The sequence below is a fragment of the Chrysoperla carnea genome, chromosome 5 (genome assembly GCF_905475395.1).
Source record: "Chrysoperla carnea chromosome 5, inChrCarn1.1, whole genome shotgun sequence".
In the NCBI taxonomy this organism is placed as follows: Eukaryota; Metazoa; Arthropoda; class Insecta; order Neuroptera; family Chrysopidae; genus Chrysoperla; species Chrysoperla carnea.
Window position 1 is genome coordinate 66,617,355 of NC_058341.1, and position 19,553 is coordinate 66,636,907.

At 30.6% G+C, this 19,553-nt stretch overlaps 2 protein-coding genes across 2 annotated transcripts; one reads left to right on the plus strand and one right to left on the minus strand.

Moving 5' to 3' along the window:
• Window positions 1-464: 464 nt before the first annotated feature.
• Window positions 465-1,401, minus strand: LOC123300765. The gene is made up of 2 exons (XM_044883412.1): window positions 1,194-1,401; window positions 465-1,084 (listed from the first exon to the last, which is right to left on the minus strand). Exons 1-2 carry the CDS (start codon window positions 1,297-1,299, stop codon window positions 480-482), a joined length of 711 nt encoding a protein of 236 aa, XP_044739347.1. The 5' UTR covers window positions 1,300-1,401; the 3' UTR covers window positions 465-479.
• A 1,557-nt stretch (window positions 1,402-2,958) lies between these two features.
• LOC123301864 (chromatin assembly factor 1 p55 subunit) lies at window positions 2,959-15,139 on the plus strand. The gene is made up of 6 exons (XM_044884800.1): window positions 2,959-3,112; window positions 3,274-3,567; window positions 6,274-6,636; window positions 8,403-8,695; window positions 12,126-12,359; window positions 13,057-15,139. The coding sequence occupies exons 1-6, from the start codon at window positions 3,091-3,093 to the stop codon at window positions 13,126-13,128; spliced, it is 1,278 nt and encodes a 425-aa protein (XP_044740735.1). The 5' UTR covers window positions 2,959-3,090; the 3' UTR covers window positions 13,129-15,139.
• Window positions 15,140-19,553: the final 4,414 nt, after the last annotated feature.

Consider the following 19,553-nt stretch of genomic DNA (forward strand, 5'->3'; position numbering starts at 1 on the left):
TTTTTTTGTAATATGTAAAAAACTGTTTTTTTAACCCTCAAAAAATGGAGTTAGGCCTCCTCTAAGAGGTCGATTTTTTGGTACGAAGTTTTTACAACCAATAATAAACAACTGTGGCAAATTTCAAAAATACAACAGTTTTAAAAACAATAAGAGTACTTTGTTCAAAAATGACAAACAATTGTTTATTGTTGAAATTGAGAGTTTTTCGTTTTTAAGAACTAAAATGACTTCCGAACGAATCTCCAATGAATAAAATTCGTATTGACTAGTTGAAAATACATTTAAATAAACTTGAATGGATGTGCGATTTTCACCAAGTATTATATTACGGCTTCCCTATATTACCATTTTTTTGTATGAGGCACACTTGGTCCATAAAATATAAATGAGATAATTATAATTTACAGAAAATTATAAAAATATGTTTTTAGTATTGTTTATAAATAAAAAAATAAAAAACATACATTAAAAAATATTTATTTAGTATCACCAATTAATATATCTACGCTCAAAAACGCGATATGTGTTAAAACAAATGTAAATAAAAATATACTAAAATCTAAAAACAATTTTTTCAACGTTGAAATACCAAGGGATAATGAATTGGTAATATTTGGTGACAAGCCACTTAACATTAGTGCCGCGCCAAGCATGCCTAAAGATTCTTGTGCGGGTGATATTATGCATATAATTATTTCTAATAAAATTAATGGAAGAAAAATCATATTCGAAAACATTTCTGTCATTTGACATGAATGTAAACACCTTACAGCAATCGCTAGGAATACGATTAATAACTTATTTGTTAAAATATTTGTTTTAGAATATAGAAAGCTTTTTATTTTTTTATTTTGTGTGTTGTTTACGAACGAACTATGCACATCTGGTTCGCCTGACAAATCATTCTTGGAAGGTAGAGTTGGTTCTGATTGTGTTTGGCTTTGGTTTTGGTGGTTTATAGGAGCTCGTCCACGTAAAATTGATGAAAATTCTTCTACAGACACAGTTGGAACACAACCATTCGTCACATGATCATTATCCACAACTTTTGAGGTATCAATATTGCTCTGAATGTTATAATCTACAACAAAATTTTGAATAACGCGCGTTTAATACAATTTTTCTATGATGTCATCATGACAATAGACATTTTTTAGTTTTATATTTATTTGTACACAAATAAAATTTACCTAATGATATGTCTTCTTTTCTACCAGTAATTTTTTCTAATCGACTTGATGCATTTTCTAATATTCTTTTTCGTCGAGCTTCTCGACGTGCAACAGCATCGGCCATGTTTTTTGTTTTGATGACTTGATTGAAAAATTTAATAATAAAATTTTCCTAAAATTTCGCTGTTTATGAATTATTCATTAGGTTTTTTTGTTATTGGTGGGAATATGAATTATGGTAATCCGAGAAAGATGGCTGATTTTCAATTGTTTATGAATTAAGGAGAAGAAAATTATATAAATTTTATCATAATTGTAATATTAAGTTCATAAAAATATATTTGTAATTATGTTTGAAAAATAATTGTTAATTTTGACAGTACTGTAACCACATTTTATCAGCCATTTTATGTTTATTTGACGTTTAGAAAAATAAACATACCCCTTCCATATTTTCCAGATTTACCAAAAAAATACAGGTTTTACAAAATATAAGGAAAATTAACAATATTTTTTTTCTATAAATACAGTAGAAACTTGTAGATGCCGTACAAGGATGCATTAAAAAAGAAAAAGGTAAAACTTATAATTAAAATTATATAAGCTTGAAGCGGACAAGTAAAATATCCAGGATGATTCGGAGCGCCTGAAGCTTTTCCAATAGTCAAAAAATTGTGTTTATTTAGATTTTTAATTAACTATAAAATTATTTCATTAAATTTGTATTATTTGTATACCATGTATATATGAAATTTTAAAGCGTGCTCAGGACGCAAAAAGTGAGGTCATAAATGAGCAACATAGATCAATTAGGTGATCTTGTAAACCGTTAGAGATACAACAGAAGTTTAAATGTAAAAAATGCTCCTTATAAAAAAATAAACAACTTTCGTCCCAACACATTTTTTCGTAAACATTACTGTTTACCTTTGAATGTGGCACTCTAGGATGGTTTATTTTTACGTCATGTGAGTAAAGAAAGATAGTCACTCTTAGATAGCCACAGTATGTATACCATATAATACATACTATATAATGTTATAGCCTAATTTGGGCAATCACGGGTTAACAGTAAAGTTTATGAAAAAAAAATTTACATTTAAACTTAATCTTCCATCTAAATTACGGATTTATCCCCCTCTTTAAAGGCAAAAAATACTGATTTTCAAAGCTTTTAAATCAAAAGCTGAGTACGTCCCTGGCCTTATCCCTCTCGCTCTTACATTCACACACAAGCTCACAAACACAAAAGTGTTTTCAAATATTTCTTTCATTTAAATTTTTTAATTTACATTAAAAGTTAAATAAAATTTCATAGAAATAATACTTTTGCTTTGGTTTATGATTAAAACCACAATGAATATTAAAACTTTCGAAATTCAAGTTGAATTGTTTTAGGATACCCGGTATATTTCTATTATTCCCGCCTTATTAAAATAATTATATTTCTTCTAAAAATTATATAAGCTTTGATTGAATATTAATTTAAAAAATTTCAAACTGTATTTGAAAAATCAAAAAACTATTTTTAATTCACGATGTTCTAGACTTTTATATTATTGTGCAAGCAGTGCATAAATAAATTTGTTTTTAAAATGGCGCCATAATTATAAAAAAATAATTTCCGGTTATTATAAAAATTACGCTAAATAAGTAAATAATTAAATGGCTTGTGTACAGTGAATAAAATATTAAAATAATTTTATTTTTCATTAATAATTTTTTACTTGTAGAAAGTTCTCATATAAATCAACTTTAAAATTTATTTGGACATTTTGTTTATTGTGAAAAACGACTTTATAGGTGTTGCAGTATTCAATCCGACAGTTATTGGCGGGACATTGCAGAGTTGTTTTGTATGTTTTAATTTAATTTAAGTAATAAATTTCTTAGCAGTTACTTTAATTCTAAACAAATGGGTGATAAAGGAGATACAGGTTAGTAATTTCAATTAATTAACAAATTAAATGATTTAAATAAATAATTATTAATAATTTCGACAGTAAATATACCTACACACATTTTATGGGTGCTCATAACCGGCATTTTTATTTTGCTTAGTAATTTACGTAAGATAATTATTATTTGATTCTTCTAGAAACATTCGATGATGCGGTGGAAGAGCGGGTTATCAATGAAGAATACAAAATATGGAAAAAGAATACACCATTTTTATATGATTTGGTTATGACCCATGCTTTAGAATGGCCGTCATTGACAGCACAATGGTTACCAGATGTAACACGTCCCGATGGTAAAGATTATTCGGTACATCGATTGATTTTGGGTACACATACATCGGATGAACAAAATCATTTATTAATTGCCAGTGTTCAATTACCAAATGAAGATGCTCAATTGGATGCCTCACATTATGACAATGAAAAAGGAGGTAAAATATTCTTTTATTTATCAGTAGCTCTAACTTCGAGTTTTAATATTTATCTCGACAATTTGATCATTAAAACGGAGAGTATAGAAGTGGTTGTGTTTTTAACAAGTTTTTTAATCCTAGAAAAAGAACTCTGATTAAAATGATCCACACTGTATAAAATACAATTAATTTTTTTTCTATTTTTATGATTTTTCAGCACGTTTTTTATTACGAACTTGTTAGTGCGTAAATTTAAAGATCACACTATTTAACTATACTGACTTTTTTACACTCTCATACGAGCAGTTTGCGCCCGGTTCCGTAAAAAATCAGAGGTGAACTTTTACATTCCTATCTTTTGGCTATTTTTCGGTTTTATTACTTCGATTATAATATATAGACAAAAATTACCATGCACTTATGGAATTAGATAGAATAATTAGTTAATTTATCTAAAATTTGTAATAGCTCTCGGGGAGAGTACGATAACTGTGGCGCCTCGATTTGACTATGGAATATGGTAAAACAAAGTAAAACAAATCGAAAATGAAGAGTGCTAAGAGAGTTTCGGCTTAGTTTTCGAGTACTCGACTCCTAGTCTACATTTGAAATAACACATATGGCCATTTTTTCTAATACTTTGAAAGAATTCTGAAAAACCTACCTATAAATATGTCGATTTTGAACTAATATTATCGATTTTCAATTATAACACTATACTACCCACTTTAGTTGATTTAAAAATTACAAAATTACACATTAGTTGATTTTAAATTGTAATATTACAATTTCGTCGAACAAATTCGTTAATTTTTTTTCTTCACTTATCTACAGGTTGGCCATACCTTTAATGGGGTCGTGTTAGCACAGGTCTGCGGGTTTTTAGCCCTTCCGTTTACCCTGTGATTGCGTTAGTTCACTGATCTACAAGTTGGCCATGCCTTTAATGGGGTCGAGTTAGCACAGGTCTGTGGGTTTTTAGCCCTTGCGTTTGGCCTTTGATTGCGTTCATTCACTGATCTACAGGTTGGCCATGCCTTTAATGGGGTCGAGTTAGCACAATTCTGCGAGTTTTTAGCCCTTGCGTTTGGCCTGTGATTGCGTTCATTCACTGATCTACAGGTTGGTCATGCCTTTAATGGGGTCGAGTTAGCACAATGATTATGAATTAAATTACAAAAAAAAGAAAAAGGCGAATTTAATGATATAAAAATTTCATTTTTTAGACTTCATTATATCGAAAATTGGTATTCTTCATTTTCGCTTTATTTATGTGTGTTTGACAATATTCTTTTGTCAAATCGTGGCGCCACAGTTATCGTACTCTTAAACTTGTCAGCAAATAGTTTCCATTGGCTCAAAATCCTAAAGACTAATTTTTGAGTTAAGTAGGCCTTAATTTCTTACTACAGGTAATAGAAAAGTCCGCAACACTCTTAGATCATATATTTTAAATAGATGAGCCCAGTGTATACCAAGTATGTATATCGTTCAAACGATTAATATTGTTAGATAATTTTGTGTTAATTCTATGAAAAAAATTTTTTTTAATGGTAATTTGTTCAAAATATACTGTTTTAACTTTATTTAATGCGTATTATGACCATGCTTCGGCATTTATTATCCTTGTCAATCTACTTTGAGACGTGTTTCTCACTCTGTTGACAATTCCAGAAGTGAATTTTCGAAGGCAACACTCTTGTCAATAATGCATTAAATTATAGTAATTGCACTTTAGGCAAAAAAATAGTATAACTCTTTCTGTAGATAATTAAATTTCTTATCTTTTTTGTATCACTTACGACTTATACGACTATTACGATTAATCGACGAAAAATGATTGGATCTGTACAAAAAATATATGATCCGATAGTTTGTACTTTCTAGTTTTGAATCCATATCTCAAACATTTTTATCATCCCTTAACATTATGAGCAGGACGGAAACGCTGGGAAAATTTATTTGTTAATTTAATATTTCAAAAGTGTGCACGAGGTATTTAAGTATTTATACTAGAAATTGAGTATGGAACGGATGACAAAACTGCTATCAGAAATCGAAAAACACTGTTATAGAAGAAAACAAGCCAAGAAACATAGCGTTTTTGTTTACGGCTAATCAATTAATCGAAAAAATTCGCAAAAGTTAAAAAAACTGTTTTCTTGCGATTCAAAAAAAAGTTAACGTTCAATGCAAAAAAATAGGAAAGTTCTAGATCTCAAAAAAACAAATCGATTGACGCCTGGCAAGTTCGATTTGGATGCATAGGTGCCGAGAAAACTTGAAAAAATGAGCGAAATTAGTCGTTTTAACATGCTTAAAATAACTTTTTCTTTTTCGATTTTAAAGTTGATATTTAAGTTATGAGTAATAAGTTTTTGTTTACAAAAAATTTTGAAAATTGTTCGAAATATGGCAGTTTTTGAAAAATCAATACCTATTTTGAACATGAGTTATCCGATAGTGAAATTACATATATTTTCAACACAATCTACAACTACATATTTTCATAGAAGTGATTATGAAGATATTGAATATACCACGTACCCAAGGAGCTTTAGAGGAAATAATTTGGAAATATTATATAAAAATTGAAGCAAAGCTTTTACTCATAAAAACCTTTCAAAACAAGCATTTCATATTTTTATCACAGCTTAGAGTATGAGGCATCTCTGCGCTATGAAAATTAAAAATAAATTCTAAAAGATACTTTTTTTTAAATAGAATTTGGAGGATTTGGTTCAGTATCTGGTAAAATTGAAATCGAAATAAAAATTAATCATGAAGGTGAAGTAAATCGTGCACGGTATATGCCACAAAATCCATGTGTTATTGCAACAAAAACACCATCCAGTGATGTCTTAGTATTTGATTATACGAAACATCCATCAAAACCAGATCCAAATGGTGAATGTCATCCAGATTTACGTTTGCGCGGACATCAAAAAGAAGGTTATGGATTATCTTGGAATCCAAATTTAAATGGTTACTTGTTATCGGCTAGCGATGACCACACAATATGTTTATGGGATATCAATGCAACACCCAAAGAAAATCGAATTATCGATGCGAAAACAATTTTTACTGGTAAATACTTAAAATTCAATTTTTACTAACATGATATTATGTCTTGGTATTTTTAAATCTGTCAAGCATAGTATAATAATTTTCTGATTATCAATTCGATAGACTGTATAAGTGTTATCAGAGATAATAAATGAGAGCTCTAGGATTTTTCGAGTTTTATCCCAATTTTTTAGATCAATTTTGGTATTATATAGATACGTATTTCCACTACCAAGGAGTCATCATGAGTATGAACTTTATAAATAACGTATGTTACCGATTGCTAATTTGGAGACATCTGCACAATGGTATTTTAGTGTGTTCACAATTTATACTCTCCAAGTATCGTGACAATTGTGACCTGATTTTGACAACTAAAAATAATAAAAACTTTCCCCATATCCAAATAAAAAAATAAAGTAACAGAAAAAAACCAACAAAAAACAAGAGAAAACAAACAATTGACTGAGCTAATTGTTGAAATACCACGCATAGACAGTGTTGATTATGCAACACACATATAACTGATATTCTCATTTGCGTATTCGGTGATGTTTACGAAAAAATGTTTCAAACAAAAGTTGTTTGAAACAGTTGTTTTTTTATAAGGAACATTTTTTTTCTTCCTCAAGAAGATAGCGGAGTCCTTTAAATTGATATATCAGGCCTTTTTAACCTTCATAACCAAGAGCCCTCGTATAAAATTAAATGTATTTTTAAATAATTAAAACGACGTTAACGTTAAACAATAATTGCGAACACTGGTCAATTCGATAATCAAGAACGCAGTTTGCTGACGACTGATAAGTCAATAAAATTTATTGTTTTATAATTTAGTTTTACATTTAATCAGCGTGAATACTTTGTTGTTGCAAACGCTTCTTGGAGTCGAAATAGCAGACGGCTCTATTTTACTGAGATGGTGGCTACGCCATTTCACGATGCGCGTACAATCTCGTTTTGATAACCATATTGTTATTGATAAGCAATTACTGTTTTTTATTGATTTCGTCGATTAATTTTATTTAAAAAGTGTATCGATTTACAATTGAAAAATCTTCTTGAAAGACGTTTCAACTTCCGACACATTTTTAATTGTTTATCATGAATGGAATAGAGAGAACACGCAGTAATTTTGTAAAAAGTTTTGGAACAGCAATACACACAATAATTTTATATATAAAACACTATATATTATTGTTGACGAGTGACCGAATATTCACAATTTATGTTTTTTATTGATACTTTGATAATATTGATAGAAACGGAAGACGCGCGTGCCGTCGATTGGTACCAATATTATCGAAAATATATGAATTAACAAAATAGACCTTAAAAAATCGTACGGTATCCTAATGTTTTTTTTTTTTTTTTTTTTTTTTTTTTTTTTATCATCGACTATGAATGGACGCTCCATAATTTTGCAATGGTTTTGGAATGACGTCCATGCCCAATTATTTCCATTATGAAATAATAAATTTTATTGTTTTTTATACTTTTAAAAAAATCCTAAAATCAAAGTCATTTTTGATTCCGTAGATATTAAAGAATTGTCAAAATTCACGCTAGTCATCTATATATGCCATTTTTGACTCTCGTGTGTGTACTAATCGGTGGAATGACGTATCTTTTTCTTAGAAAAGGCATTGCAATTTACATAAAAAGTACTCATCCTCATGTAATCAATATTATAATACTACTAAATAAAATACTCTAGCTAGGAAAGTGGTCTCTTCAATTTTCTGTCTCTGCAATACATTTTTTAATAATTTTAATGAATTATTTAGGTCATACAGCTGTTGTGGAAGATGTAGCTTGGCACTTATTACACGAATCATTATTTGGATCAGTTGCCGATGATCAAAAATTAATGATCTGGGACACAAGATGTAACAATACCAGTAAACCATCTCATACCGTTGATGCACACACCGCCGAAGTTAATTGTCTTAGTTTCAATCCCTATTCAGAGTTTATCTTGGCAACTGGTAGTGCTGATAAAACAGTTGCTTTATGGGATTTAAGAAATTTGAAATTGAAATTACATTCATTTGAATCGCATAAAGACGAAATTTTCCAAGTAAGTATCTTTAAAATAAAAATATTTATCCATGTTTAGTTGTTGAAACGATCTTATATACTAATACGTCTAATCTTCTTCAATTTTAATTCCTTTAAAAAAAATTTCAATATTTTAGTTCGTAAATCCTTATATTTCTTAGAAGTGAGTTTTTCTTTCTATTTCGAGGTAAAAACCCGTTTATCTCACTAAGGGTTGGTTTTTTAACGTTTCGGTATTGGTTTTATTACACTCACCATGCACAATTTTTTCGAAGTTTTCGCAGAAACCAAGTGTTAACAAAAACAAATCTAAACAAATATTTTTGAAAGAACTATATGTGGCTAACTTTATTCTTTCGAATTGTATCAGCTCGATTATGTTTAAACATGACCGCAATGTCAAACCTGTCTAAAAATTTGCGCGTATTTGAAAGTCAACATTCTCATTCGCGAATATTAGAGATAAACATTCCATGGTGGCCACATTACTGGAAAATCTGAAAATGCAATTTTAAAATACTAATTAGTCCAGGGAATTTTTGAATTATCCAACTGAAAATCATGGAAAAGTAAAGAAATTTCATTTTTGAAAAACAGTGGGCCACCATGCATTCGCATTCGTGAATGTAAAAAATACATCATTCGTTACATCACTATTTTATATATATGTAAAAAAACAAGTAGAAAGAATGATTTGTTATTATCAATAGGGGAAAAAATTAAAAATTTTTTTTATCTCGTCTGATAAAGAATTCTTTTTTCACGAATAGAAAAGTAAAGTTGGTTTTTAATAAATTATAGTTAAAAAAAAAAACAACTAAAAAACACCCTTTTATAGAAAATCCAATTAAAAAATAGAAAGTAGATTTACATAAATTTGAATTAAGAATAGTGCAAATAAGAAAAAAATGTATTTTATTGTAAAACAAGTGAAAACAAACAATTGACTGAGTTAATTGTTTAAATACCATGTATAGACAGTGTTAATGACGCAATCGTTTGTTTTTTACGTCATGTAAGTAAAGAAAGATACCCACTCTTAGATAGCCACACACAAAACTAATATTCCAATATAATACATACTATAAAATTTTTTACATTTAAACTTTTGTTCTATCTCTAACGGTTTACAAGATGGGTCTTACGGACCCATCACCCAATTGGCTTATGTAGCTCATTTACGAACTCGATCTCACTTTTTACATCCTGAGCACGCTACAAAAATTTCAGCTCGATATCTTTTTTTCGTTTTTCAGCTATCGTGTTGTCAGACAGACGGACAAACCGAAAATTGATTAATTAGGTGATTATATGAACACCTGTAGCAAAATTTTGTTCGTAACATCAATATTTTTAAGCGTTACAAACTTGGGAAAACTTAGTATACCTTGATATATTTCATATGCACATGGTATACAGAGCGTGCGGTTTTACACTATTCTTAATTTAAATTTATTAAAATTTATTTTCTATTTTTTAGTTGGACTTTCTATATAAACGTGCTAATTTTTTTAAACTATTATTTAGTACAAAGACCCGAAAATCCTGACAAGGATATCGAATAACTCTGAAAATCGTGGTATGGATATCGGTATATAAGGATATCGGGTTAAATATATCGAATTGTTGTCATTGGTTCTTGATAAGTATGCCAAATTTCGAGTTAATCCGACGTTTTGAAGGAAGTCAGCATGTTCCAAGTTTCCGTTACATACTAATATACAAACTTACTAACATACGTACATAGGTATAGAGCTAATGAAAATGTATTAAAAATCTTTACTAGTATACAAGAAATGAACGTTTAAAATTCTTAATTACACAAAGAGGAAAATGCTCACTAGTGCTCAATAAACGCAATCAATTGAGAATCACACAAAGAAACTTAACGACATGCAAAATTTGAAAGACGTATTGTTTATTTATTTTAATTGTATATATAAAATATTGTTTCCCCAACAACCATTGAAATAAGTACATTGTTCTCCAAACTAATATTTGGCCCAATCCCTAAAAATTGTAAAAAATTCTCAGGGAGTTGCACATCTGCTTTAAATTAAAAATTATAATCTGTGATTTTGACAGTAATTTGGAGTGTAGTAATGAATTCATTAAGATACAAGTGCGGTGATGAACTTTTTTACCTATGCATACAGAGTGAGAAAAGTAGTTCTTTTCTTACGGGCGTCGATAAATATAAATTATAATTGCTAGACAGTTTAACTATTGCTAACACCGCATTAAATATTAATCTAATAATTTTAAAAATCATTTTAGTGCGGATTTAATTTTAAGATGATTTAGTTTTATAGTTAAAGAATGTAATTTTCACTTATCAGACAGAAATTCGGTTGCTTTACTAGCCCGAATCTATCGTTAATTAACGTAACCTTCTCAAATGTAAGACAGTACATTATCTTTTCCTAACTTCGATTAGGAAAAAAATATCCGGCATTCCGCCATCTGCCATTCTAAAATAAAGTCTCAAAAACGTTGCCAGTTTTCGTATCAGTATTAATAAACAAGTGAAAATAAACAATTCACCGAGATAAGATAATTGTTGAAATACCCCGTATAGACAGTATTTAATATTAGAGTTTACATAATTTTTATACCATGTATATATGAAATATACATAGTATATTAAGTTTCGTCCCAAGTTTGTAACGCCTAAAAATATTGATGCTACGAAAAAAATTTTGGTATAGCTGTTCATAGAATCACCTAATTAATCCATTTCCGGTTGTCCGTCCGTCCGACTGTGGACACGATAACTCAAAAACGAAAAAAGATATCGAGTTGAAATTTTTACAGCGTAGTCAGGACGTAAAAAGTGAGGTCAAGTTCGTAAATGAGCATCATAGGTCAATCGGGTCTTGGGTCCGTAGGACCCATCTTGTAAACCGCTAGAGATAGAACAAAAGTTTAAATGTAAAAAAAGTTCCTTATAAAAAAATAAAAAACTTTTGTTTGAAACATTTTTTTGTAAACATCACTGTTTACCCACGAGGGCGTTAAATAGGTGCAAATTTTATAGTATGTATTAATATAGGAATATCAGTTGTGTGTGTGTTGTGTATTTAAAAGTGAATATCTTTTGTTATTTACGTGACGTCAAAAAAACAAACGATTGCGCATCAACACTGTCTATACATGGTATTTCAACAATTAACTCAGTCAATTGTTTGTTTTCACTTGTTTTTAAAATAAATTAGATAATTTAAAAAATCAAATCATTTATGTAAGATATAAATAAACATTTCATTTTCATTTATATAAACTCTCGAAAACGTTGTACCAGTATTATATAAAATAAATATCATTTATGTAAGATAAATCCAAACATATATTGATCGGCTAAAAATCGCTTTAGATGTATAAGGCTTATCAACAACTGAACAAAACGGGCATTCGCAAATCTTAATACTAACATGATTATTAAATTTTAGGTACAATGGTCACCACATAATGAAACTATTTTGGCATCGTCTGGTACTGATCGCCGACTTCATGTGTGGGATTTAAGTAAAATTGGTGAAGAACAAAGTTCTGAAGATGCTGAAGATGGACCACCAGAATTATTGTTCATTCATGGTGGACATACAGCTAAAATTAGTGATTTTAGTTGGAATCCAAACGAACCATGGGTAATTTGTTCTGTTTCCGAAGATAATATTATGCAGGTGAGAGTTTTTTTCACTTTAATTTTTGATACTGACGTATTTTTTATATCCACAAGTTCCATATAAGAATTTTTGACAATTGAAAATTGAAGTTTTAGAATCAAACAATCTGTAACTACTCTTCAGAACTTTTTAAGAAATGTTCAAAGATGATTTTAAGATTTTGGAAAGTTCAAAAATTTAATTTATTTGCATTAATTTCCAGCTTTGAAAATAACCTTTCTGGAGTTTTTGGAACTTTAGGAAAAAATCGCAAGGAGCTTTTTTGACGTATTAAATTAGTAAATTACCCAAATAACCTCGGATAGCTTTATTTGCTTAAAAAAAAATTGACATTTAACTGTTTCTGGGGAGGAGGAGGGATATACAAAAATTGGACCAATTGGGTTTCTGGCAATATCTAGGAATATTAATCTATAAGCTTTTCTGAACAAGAACACACTCAACTCTATCTTGCGCCTGCTCTAATAATTTTAATTAATTATATTTCTTAAACGGTACGGTAAAAAAAATCGATAGATTTTTTTTCTCGTAACTAAGGCAACTGTGATTTTTGGAATAAATTAAAAAATATAGCAGTTCACTATGTCTCGTAATACTGCTATACTATCTTTTAACGGATTAAAATTCAGCGTTTAGTATTATTATTCGAATGAAAGAAGATAAATTGCTTAATATATTGTTAATTTTATTACAGGTATGGCAAATGGCTGAAAATATTTATAACGATGACGAACAAGATACTGCTTCCGAATTAGATACTGCTTAGAAAGTATTGAATATATTTTTTTTGTAAGATTACTCCCCAAATAATTGGCTATGCACCAAGTGCATTTATAATCATATATTGATTTAATCACATACGACAGATAATCAAATTTTCCAACAATGTTGTTGCTGATATCTGCTGGTCAATCTTTAGACTGAAGAAAATTCGATGATTTGACAGGAAAAATATTTCATAAGCATCATATTCATTATTTGTCGTTTGTGAGATAATTTGAGTGATTGAATTTTCATACCTAATTGTAATTTTAAAAATTTCTATGAACATTTTTAATATTAATTTAATTATTATTTTCTTTTAAATATACCGGTTGTCTTTGAACTAAAATAAATGCTCAATAATCAAATGAATGTTAGGGTGTGCCAAGTCTCTAGCATCTGATTGAACATATACACTGACATTTAAGTACACTGTTGTCAATAGAACAGCTGTCATTAATCAAATTGTTTAATTTGTGCTGTGCAAAATTGGTGCAGTAGAAGGCAGTTTACAAATAATTCTGTGCTACTGGAAAAATTTTTATAAAAATTTTATGTTTGGTATAAGAGAAATTTGGAAAAAAACTCCTTGCGTCCATAAAAAAAAGCTCATGTTAATTTTTCGATTTTATTTTTGAAAACGGTACAGTAGATCGTTCTGAAATTTTGTATATACGTTTAGTAGGGGCATCGAGCTTATGAGTGATTTTTTAAATCAAAATCCTAAGTAAATAAGCATTATGTCCATAGTACCTTAATGTTTCCCCGGATAATACTTTTTGCCTTCTTTTCTTCTCATTTCCTGATCGTCTTTATCATTCAAACTTTCTTTAGATTCACTTTCCTTTATTTTTAATAGAAATTCCTGACAAAAAATTTAAAAGGAAAGTGAATCTGAAAAAAGTTTCAATGAAGGAAACGATCAGGAAAATGAGAAGAAAAGAAGACGAGAAATATTATTCTGAAGGAACCTTGGTAGTTTACCCTCTAGTTAAAGTAGTTTAGCAAACTATGATGTTATGAGATCAAGCATTTAGATTACTGCCACCCCCGATTTAGTTTTACGTATTACTTGATCGCATGTTTGGTGTGCGATGGAATCGTATTATATTAGGCGAAGCTCGTATAATAGGTAAAACTAAATTGGGGGTAGCAATAATCTAAATTCTGAAAAATGCCTTTAGAATTGATGAAAACATTTTGGGATTTTTCCTAATTCCATATTATCAGTTAAAAATCCCGCCAGCAGGTATTAAATTTTTCCATATTTAAGATGCCGCGAAAATGTTAAACTAATGCCACACAAAGACATGCATTATCATTTTAATTATGGCGGGAACAAAAGACCTGTTGGAGATATATTAGCTGATGATATGTTATTTAGAAAAAAACCGAACAATGTTTTCATCGATTTTGAAGACAATAGAGATGATTGAAAAAAAATAAAAAGGAAAATGAATTTGAGGCAAAGCTCCAATGGTAGGGGAGCCCAAGAGGGGATTTGTGTAGTTACTCGAGCGCGTCAGATTAAAACATGGGGGGTTCCTTGGACCTTCCTCAGTATCTCCACCAAATATTAGCCCTAAATATGGGGGGACCCGCGTAGGGCAGACGGTCAGATTAGTAAAAACAAAATTGCGATAGGTAAATTAACTCGAACGCGTTAGATTAAGATATGGTGGATTAATTACATGATAAAAAATGTAAATTTCAATAATCTGAAAAATTTTGATCACGCTTGAGTTACTACGGATAACGCAACTTTGCAAGCTTCCCATTTCTTTTCGTCTCGCTTAAATCATCAGATTATTGGAATGTACATTTTTTATCATGTAATTAACCCACCATATCTTAATCTAACGCGTTCGAGTTAATTTACCTATCGCAATTTTGTTTTTACTAATCTGACCGTCTGCCCTACGCGGGTCCCCCCATATTTAGGGCTAATATTTGGTGGAGATACTGAGGAAGGTCCAAGGAACCCCCCCATGTCTTAATCTGACGCGCTCGAGTAACTACACAAATCCCCTCTTGGGCTCCCCTACTACAATGATGAGTATGATCACGAAAAAGAGAAAAAAAGGAGGCTAGAAGTATTATACTGCTGGGACTATGGTAGTTTGCCCTATAGTTTAGATAGTTAAGTCAACTGATATTGTGATTAACCATTTAGTATACACTGCCACTCCTCGATTTAGTTTTAAGTAAAACTAAATCGGGGGTGGCAATAATTTAAATGCTTGATCACAACACAAGTTGGCTAAACTACCTAAACTAGAGAGCAAACTACCAAAGTCCCACCAGGATAGTATTCTCGTCTTCTTTTCTACTCATTTTCCTGATCATATTCATCACTGGAGTCTTCTTCAGATTTACTTTCGTTTTTATTTTTTTCCACCATCTCTATTGTCTTCAAAATTTATGAAAACATTGCCCATGGTTTTCCAAATCCCATTTCATCAGCTAATATACCTCCCTGAGGTCTTATGTCCTCGCCATAATAAAAATGCTAATGTATGTTTTTGGTGTGGCATTCGTTAAATTTTTTATCATTTCCGGGTTTTCTTCCATAACGTCATCCTTAGATTTTGATTCAAGAAAATTGGAACCTAACCATGACGTAATGTTTTTAATGTTCTTTATACAAAAATGTTATTTAGGCGTTCCCTACTATTCCTTTTCTTATTGATCATTTAATCAAAGACTAAATGGATATCATACATTAAAAAAATTACGTAAGACGTAAGACATAGAAAATTACATTACATGGTGTCTTTTTTATGTTGACATATGCTTGAATCTCGAAAAATAAGTTTTATCGATAAAAATGCTTCGAGCAAAAAATGGTGGGTCTATAGGCGTCTAAAGTTTCCAGGCTCAATGAAATGCTCAGTCTACTCCATAACTGGTAACAGATAGGTGAACATTTTAAATTAGCAAGTTGTTATTGATTCAAAAAGTAACATTTTTTGTTCGAAACATTTTTTCCGCAAACCGAACAGCTTAGGCAAAAACGGACTGAAAAGTTTTCCCAAAAATTGTTTTTTTCGTGTGTCTTAAGTGGAATTTAGACACTCTTCGAAAAAAAATTAGTTAGAAAACCCTATGTAGATACCTTCAAGCATCCGGTATATGTCTTACGTTTTGACCATTGGGAGGTAAAATTCTTAACCCTGATTGGCTAATTTGCTTATATACTACGATTTTTTTTATGTGTGATGGTCATAACGGTTTAGTTATAAACAAAAAACATTTTGAGTCGGTTTAATTGTTTACCCATTTCAAAAATTTTTTGACCGTACTTGATATTTGAAAAAAAAAAGGAATCGGATAAATTGTTACTAAAAGATAATTAAAAAAGCATGTTTTGATAAAATGTTTAAATTAAACAGCTAAGACCGTTTCAAACCAAACAAATTTTTTTTCATTTTTTTAAATTACTTATTGTTATGTTTATTTTTAATAAAATTGGTAATACAGAAAATAATAACAAAAAAATAAAAATTACAAAATAATTTGTACCACCAAGAATATTAAATAAAAAAATTGATAAAAAAAGTGTTTTTTTTCTTCTTCATATTAAACTTCTATTCCTAGTCCAGTTTTTGAGGGCTTTCCGTTTCGAATTGTTTCGGGTAAAATTCATATTATTTGATAAGAACGGACAACGCACGATCACATATCCACCCGATATGGGTATCCACTCATTTAATAAGTAATATTTATTAAATGGTAATTATTATGTTGTAAATACGCACCAGGTTAGGTTAGGTTAGGTTATATTGGCTGCCCATTAAGGACACACTTAGGCTATAGAGCCGATTGTGATACCATATATGTTTTTTACCACCTTTCCGCTTTTTCGGGATAATAAGGCAAAAAATAGTAGTTTTTAAGAAAAAAAACTTTGGAAACAATCGAAGTGAAGGATTTTTAAAAAAAAAAGGCGGAAAAAGCATTTTAATAAAAACAAGTGAAAACTAACAACTGACCGAGTTAATTGTTGAAATACCATGCATAGACAGTGTTGATTACTCTTTCACATTACACATACAATTCATACATTTCAGCTTATTATACCATGAAATTTACATAGTATATTAAGTTTAGCCTCAAGTTTGTAACGCTTAAATTTTGTCATAGGGGTTCATAAAATCACCTAATTAGTCCATTTCCGGTTGTCCGTCCGTCTGTCCGTCTGTGGACACGATAACTCAAAAACGGAAAAAGATATCGAGTTGAAATTTTTACAGCGTACTCAGGACGTAAAAAGTGCGGTCGAGTTCGTAAATGAGCATCATAGGTCAGTTGGGTCTTGGGTCCGTAGGACCCATTTGTAAACCGTTAGAGATAGAACAAAAGTTTAAATGTAAAAAATGTTTCTTATCAAAAATTAAACAACTTTTGTTTGAAACATTTTTTCGTAAATATCACTGTTTACCCGTGAGGGCGCCAATTAGGCGGAAATTTTATAATATGTACTATACTTGATTATTAGTTATGTATGTGTCACATGTTTGTATGAGTAATGTGATAAAGAAATCAACACTGACTATGCATGGTATTTCAACAATTAACTCAGTCAATTGTTTGTTTTCACTTGTCTATACCAAAATTTTGTTCATAGTATCAATATTTTTAAGCGTTATAAACTTGGGACTAAACTTAGTATACCTTGGTATATTTCATATACATGGTATAAAATAGAGGGTCGTAGAGCTATATGAAACGAAACAAGTTTCATCTAGAATTATTTTGGGTTATCTTTCGCTAAGGGCTCGCTTTTGACTTATATCTTTAAAATGAGTACCTTAAAGTACCAAAATATTATTTATTGGGTACCAAAATATAGTTTAAAGTAAGAAATGTGGGACTTGTAAATGCATACGAAACCCACTCAGCGCCTACACTATTATGTTCGAGCTGTCAAGTTGGCCAATGTTTTGTTTACATATTTGCAATGGCAAGTTGTCTCATGAAAAATTGAAAAAACTGAGGCGGAAAAAATTCATTAATTATTAATTCATTGTAGGGACGATTTTTCCATTACTAAAATCAAGGATTGTTCACACAAACGTATTTGCGTTTTTTTCAACATTTGAATCAGGAAGCGGGAACAAGCTAAGATGGCGTTGACTGGGTACGTGCGCGAACATTTACGTCCTGAGTACCCTATAAAAATCCCGTTCAGCTTCATATCTCTTTTCGTTTTTGAGTTTTCGTGTTTGCAGATAGACGGACAACCAGAAATGGACTAATTAGATGATTTTCGTGGTCAAACTTGGGATTGAACTTAATATACCTTGATATATTTCATATATACATGGTATAAAAATATTAAGAAAATGATAATAGTTAATTGATATTTCATTTTATAATTTGTAATTTTCGAAAAAAACTCAACAGTAGAAATGTCTTTTAAACTTACGTAATCATGATTATTTGCATATATAGTAATTACATATGCATTTACAGTTTGGCAACCATCACGTTAGCCATTTATAGTATTGAAGTAAAAAGTGTATATTATATGAAGTAAGACGTTCTTATGCATAAAAACAAGTAAAAGTGTTGTGTAGTAATCACATAGCAAGGCAGGTTTGCTGTATCTATTGACAGTGATCATACCACATAGGATACAGTACCTTGAATAAAGCAAGATTGTTGTCAATAGACACGCCAAACCTACCTGGCTATGTGCTTACTATACAAAACTACTGTGTTGTTTTCTTTGTTTTACTTCATATATTTAGGGCCCCCGCAGACTGCAGACTTTTTATCGGCCGATAGTTTAGTCGGGTTGGGCTGAAAGTGCGCACACCGAGCCAACTAAACAGTTTGGTTGGTGAACAGGGCGCAGACTATCCAACAGCCGGCCGACTATTCTCGAACTAGTTTGTAACTGACTGTTGAAGCGGTCGCACAATGAAAATATTGTCCAGGAAAATTATTGGTCTCATCATACTCCGGAGGAGGAAAATCAACAAGAGATTCCGAGAGTATCGGGTGCATCCCATTCTCAGTGATAGATTAGTTAGTGGAAAATTTTACACTATGCATTCCAAATTACTTGATTACCCGAAAAAAATTTCCGCCTATTATTGAATGAGCATTACTAGCTTCAATGAACTCTTCAAGCTAATTGGACCAGCAATAGCGAAGGAGGATACAAATTTAAGACTTTCTATACCTGTGGAAGAGCCAGAGCTAACTGAGCTATCGGCCGACTAAACAATCGGCATGTATGCGCAGGCGTGTATGCGCCAATACTGATTAAACAGTCGGCCGATAGTTGGCCGACAGATTTGTTTGAATGTAATCGGGTAACCCATCAAACTTTTTTATCGGCCGATACTGAATCGCTGTAGTGTGCGCATATGCATTCCTCTCCATACTGATTAAGAAGCCGACCAAACTATCGGCCGATAA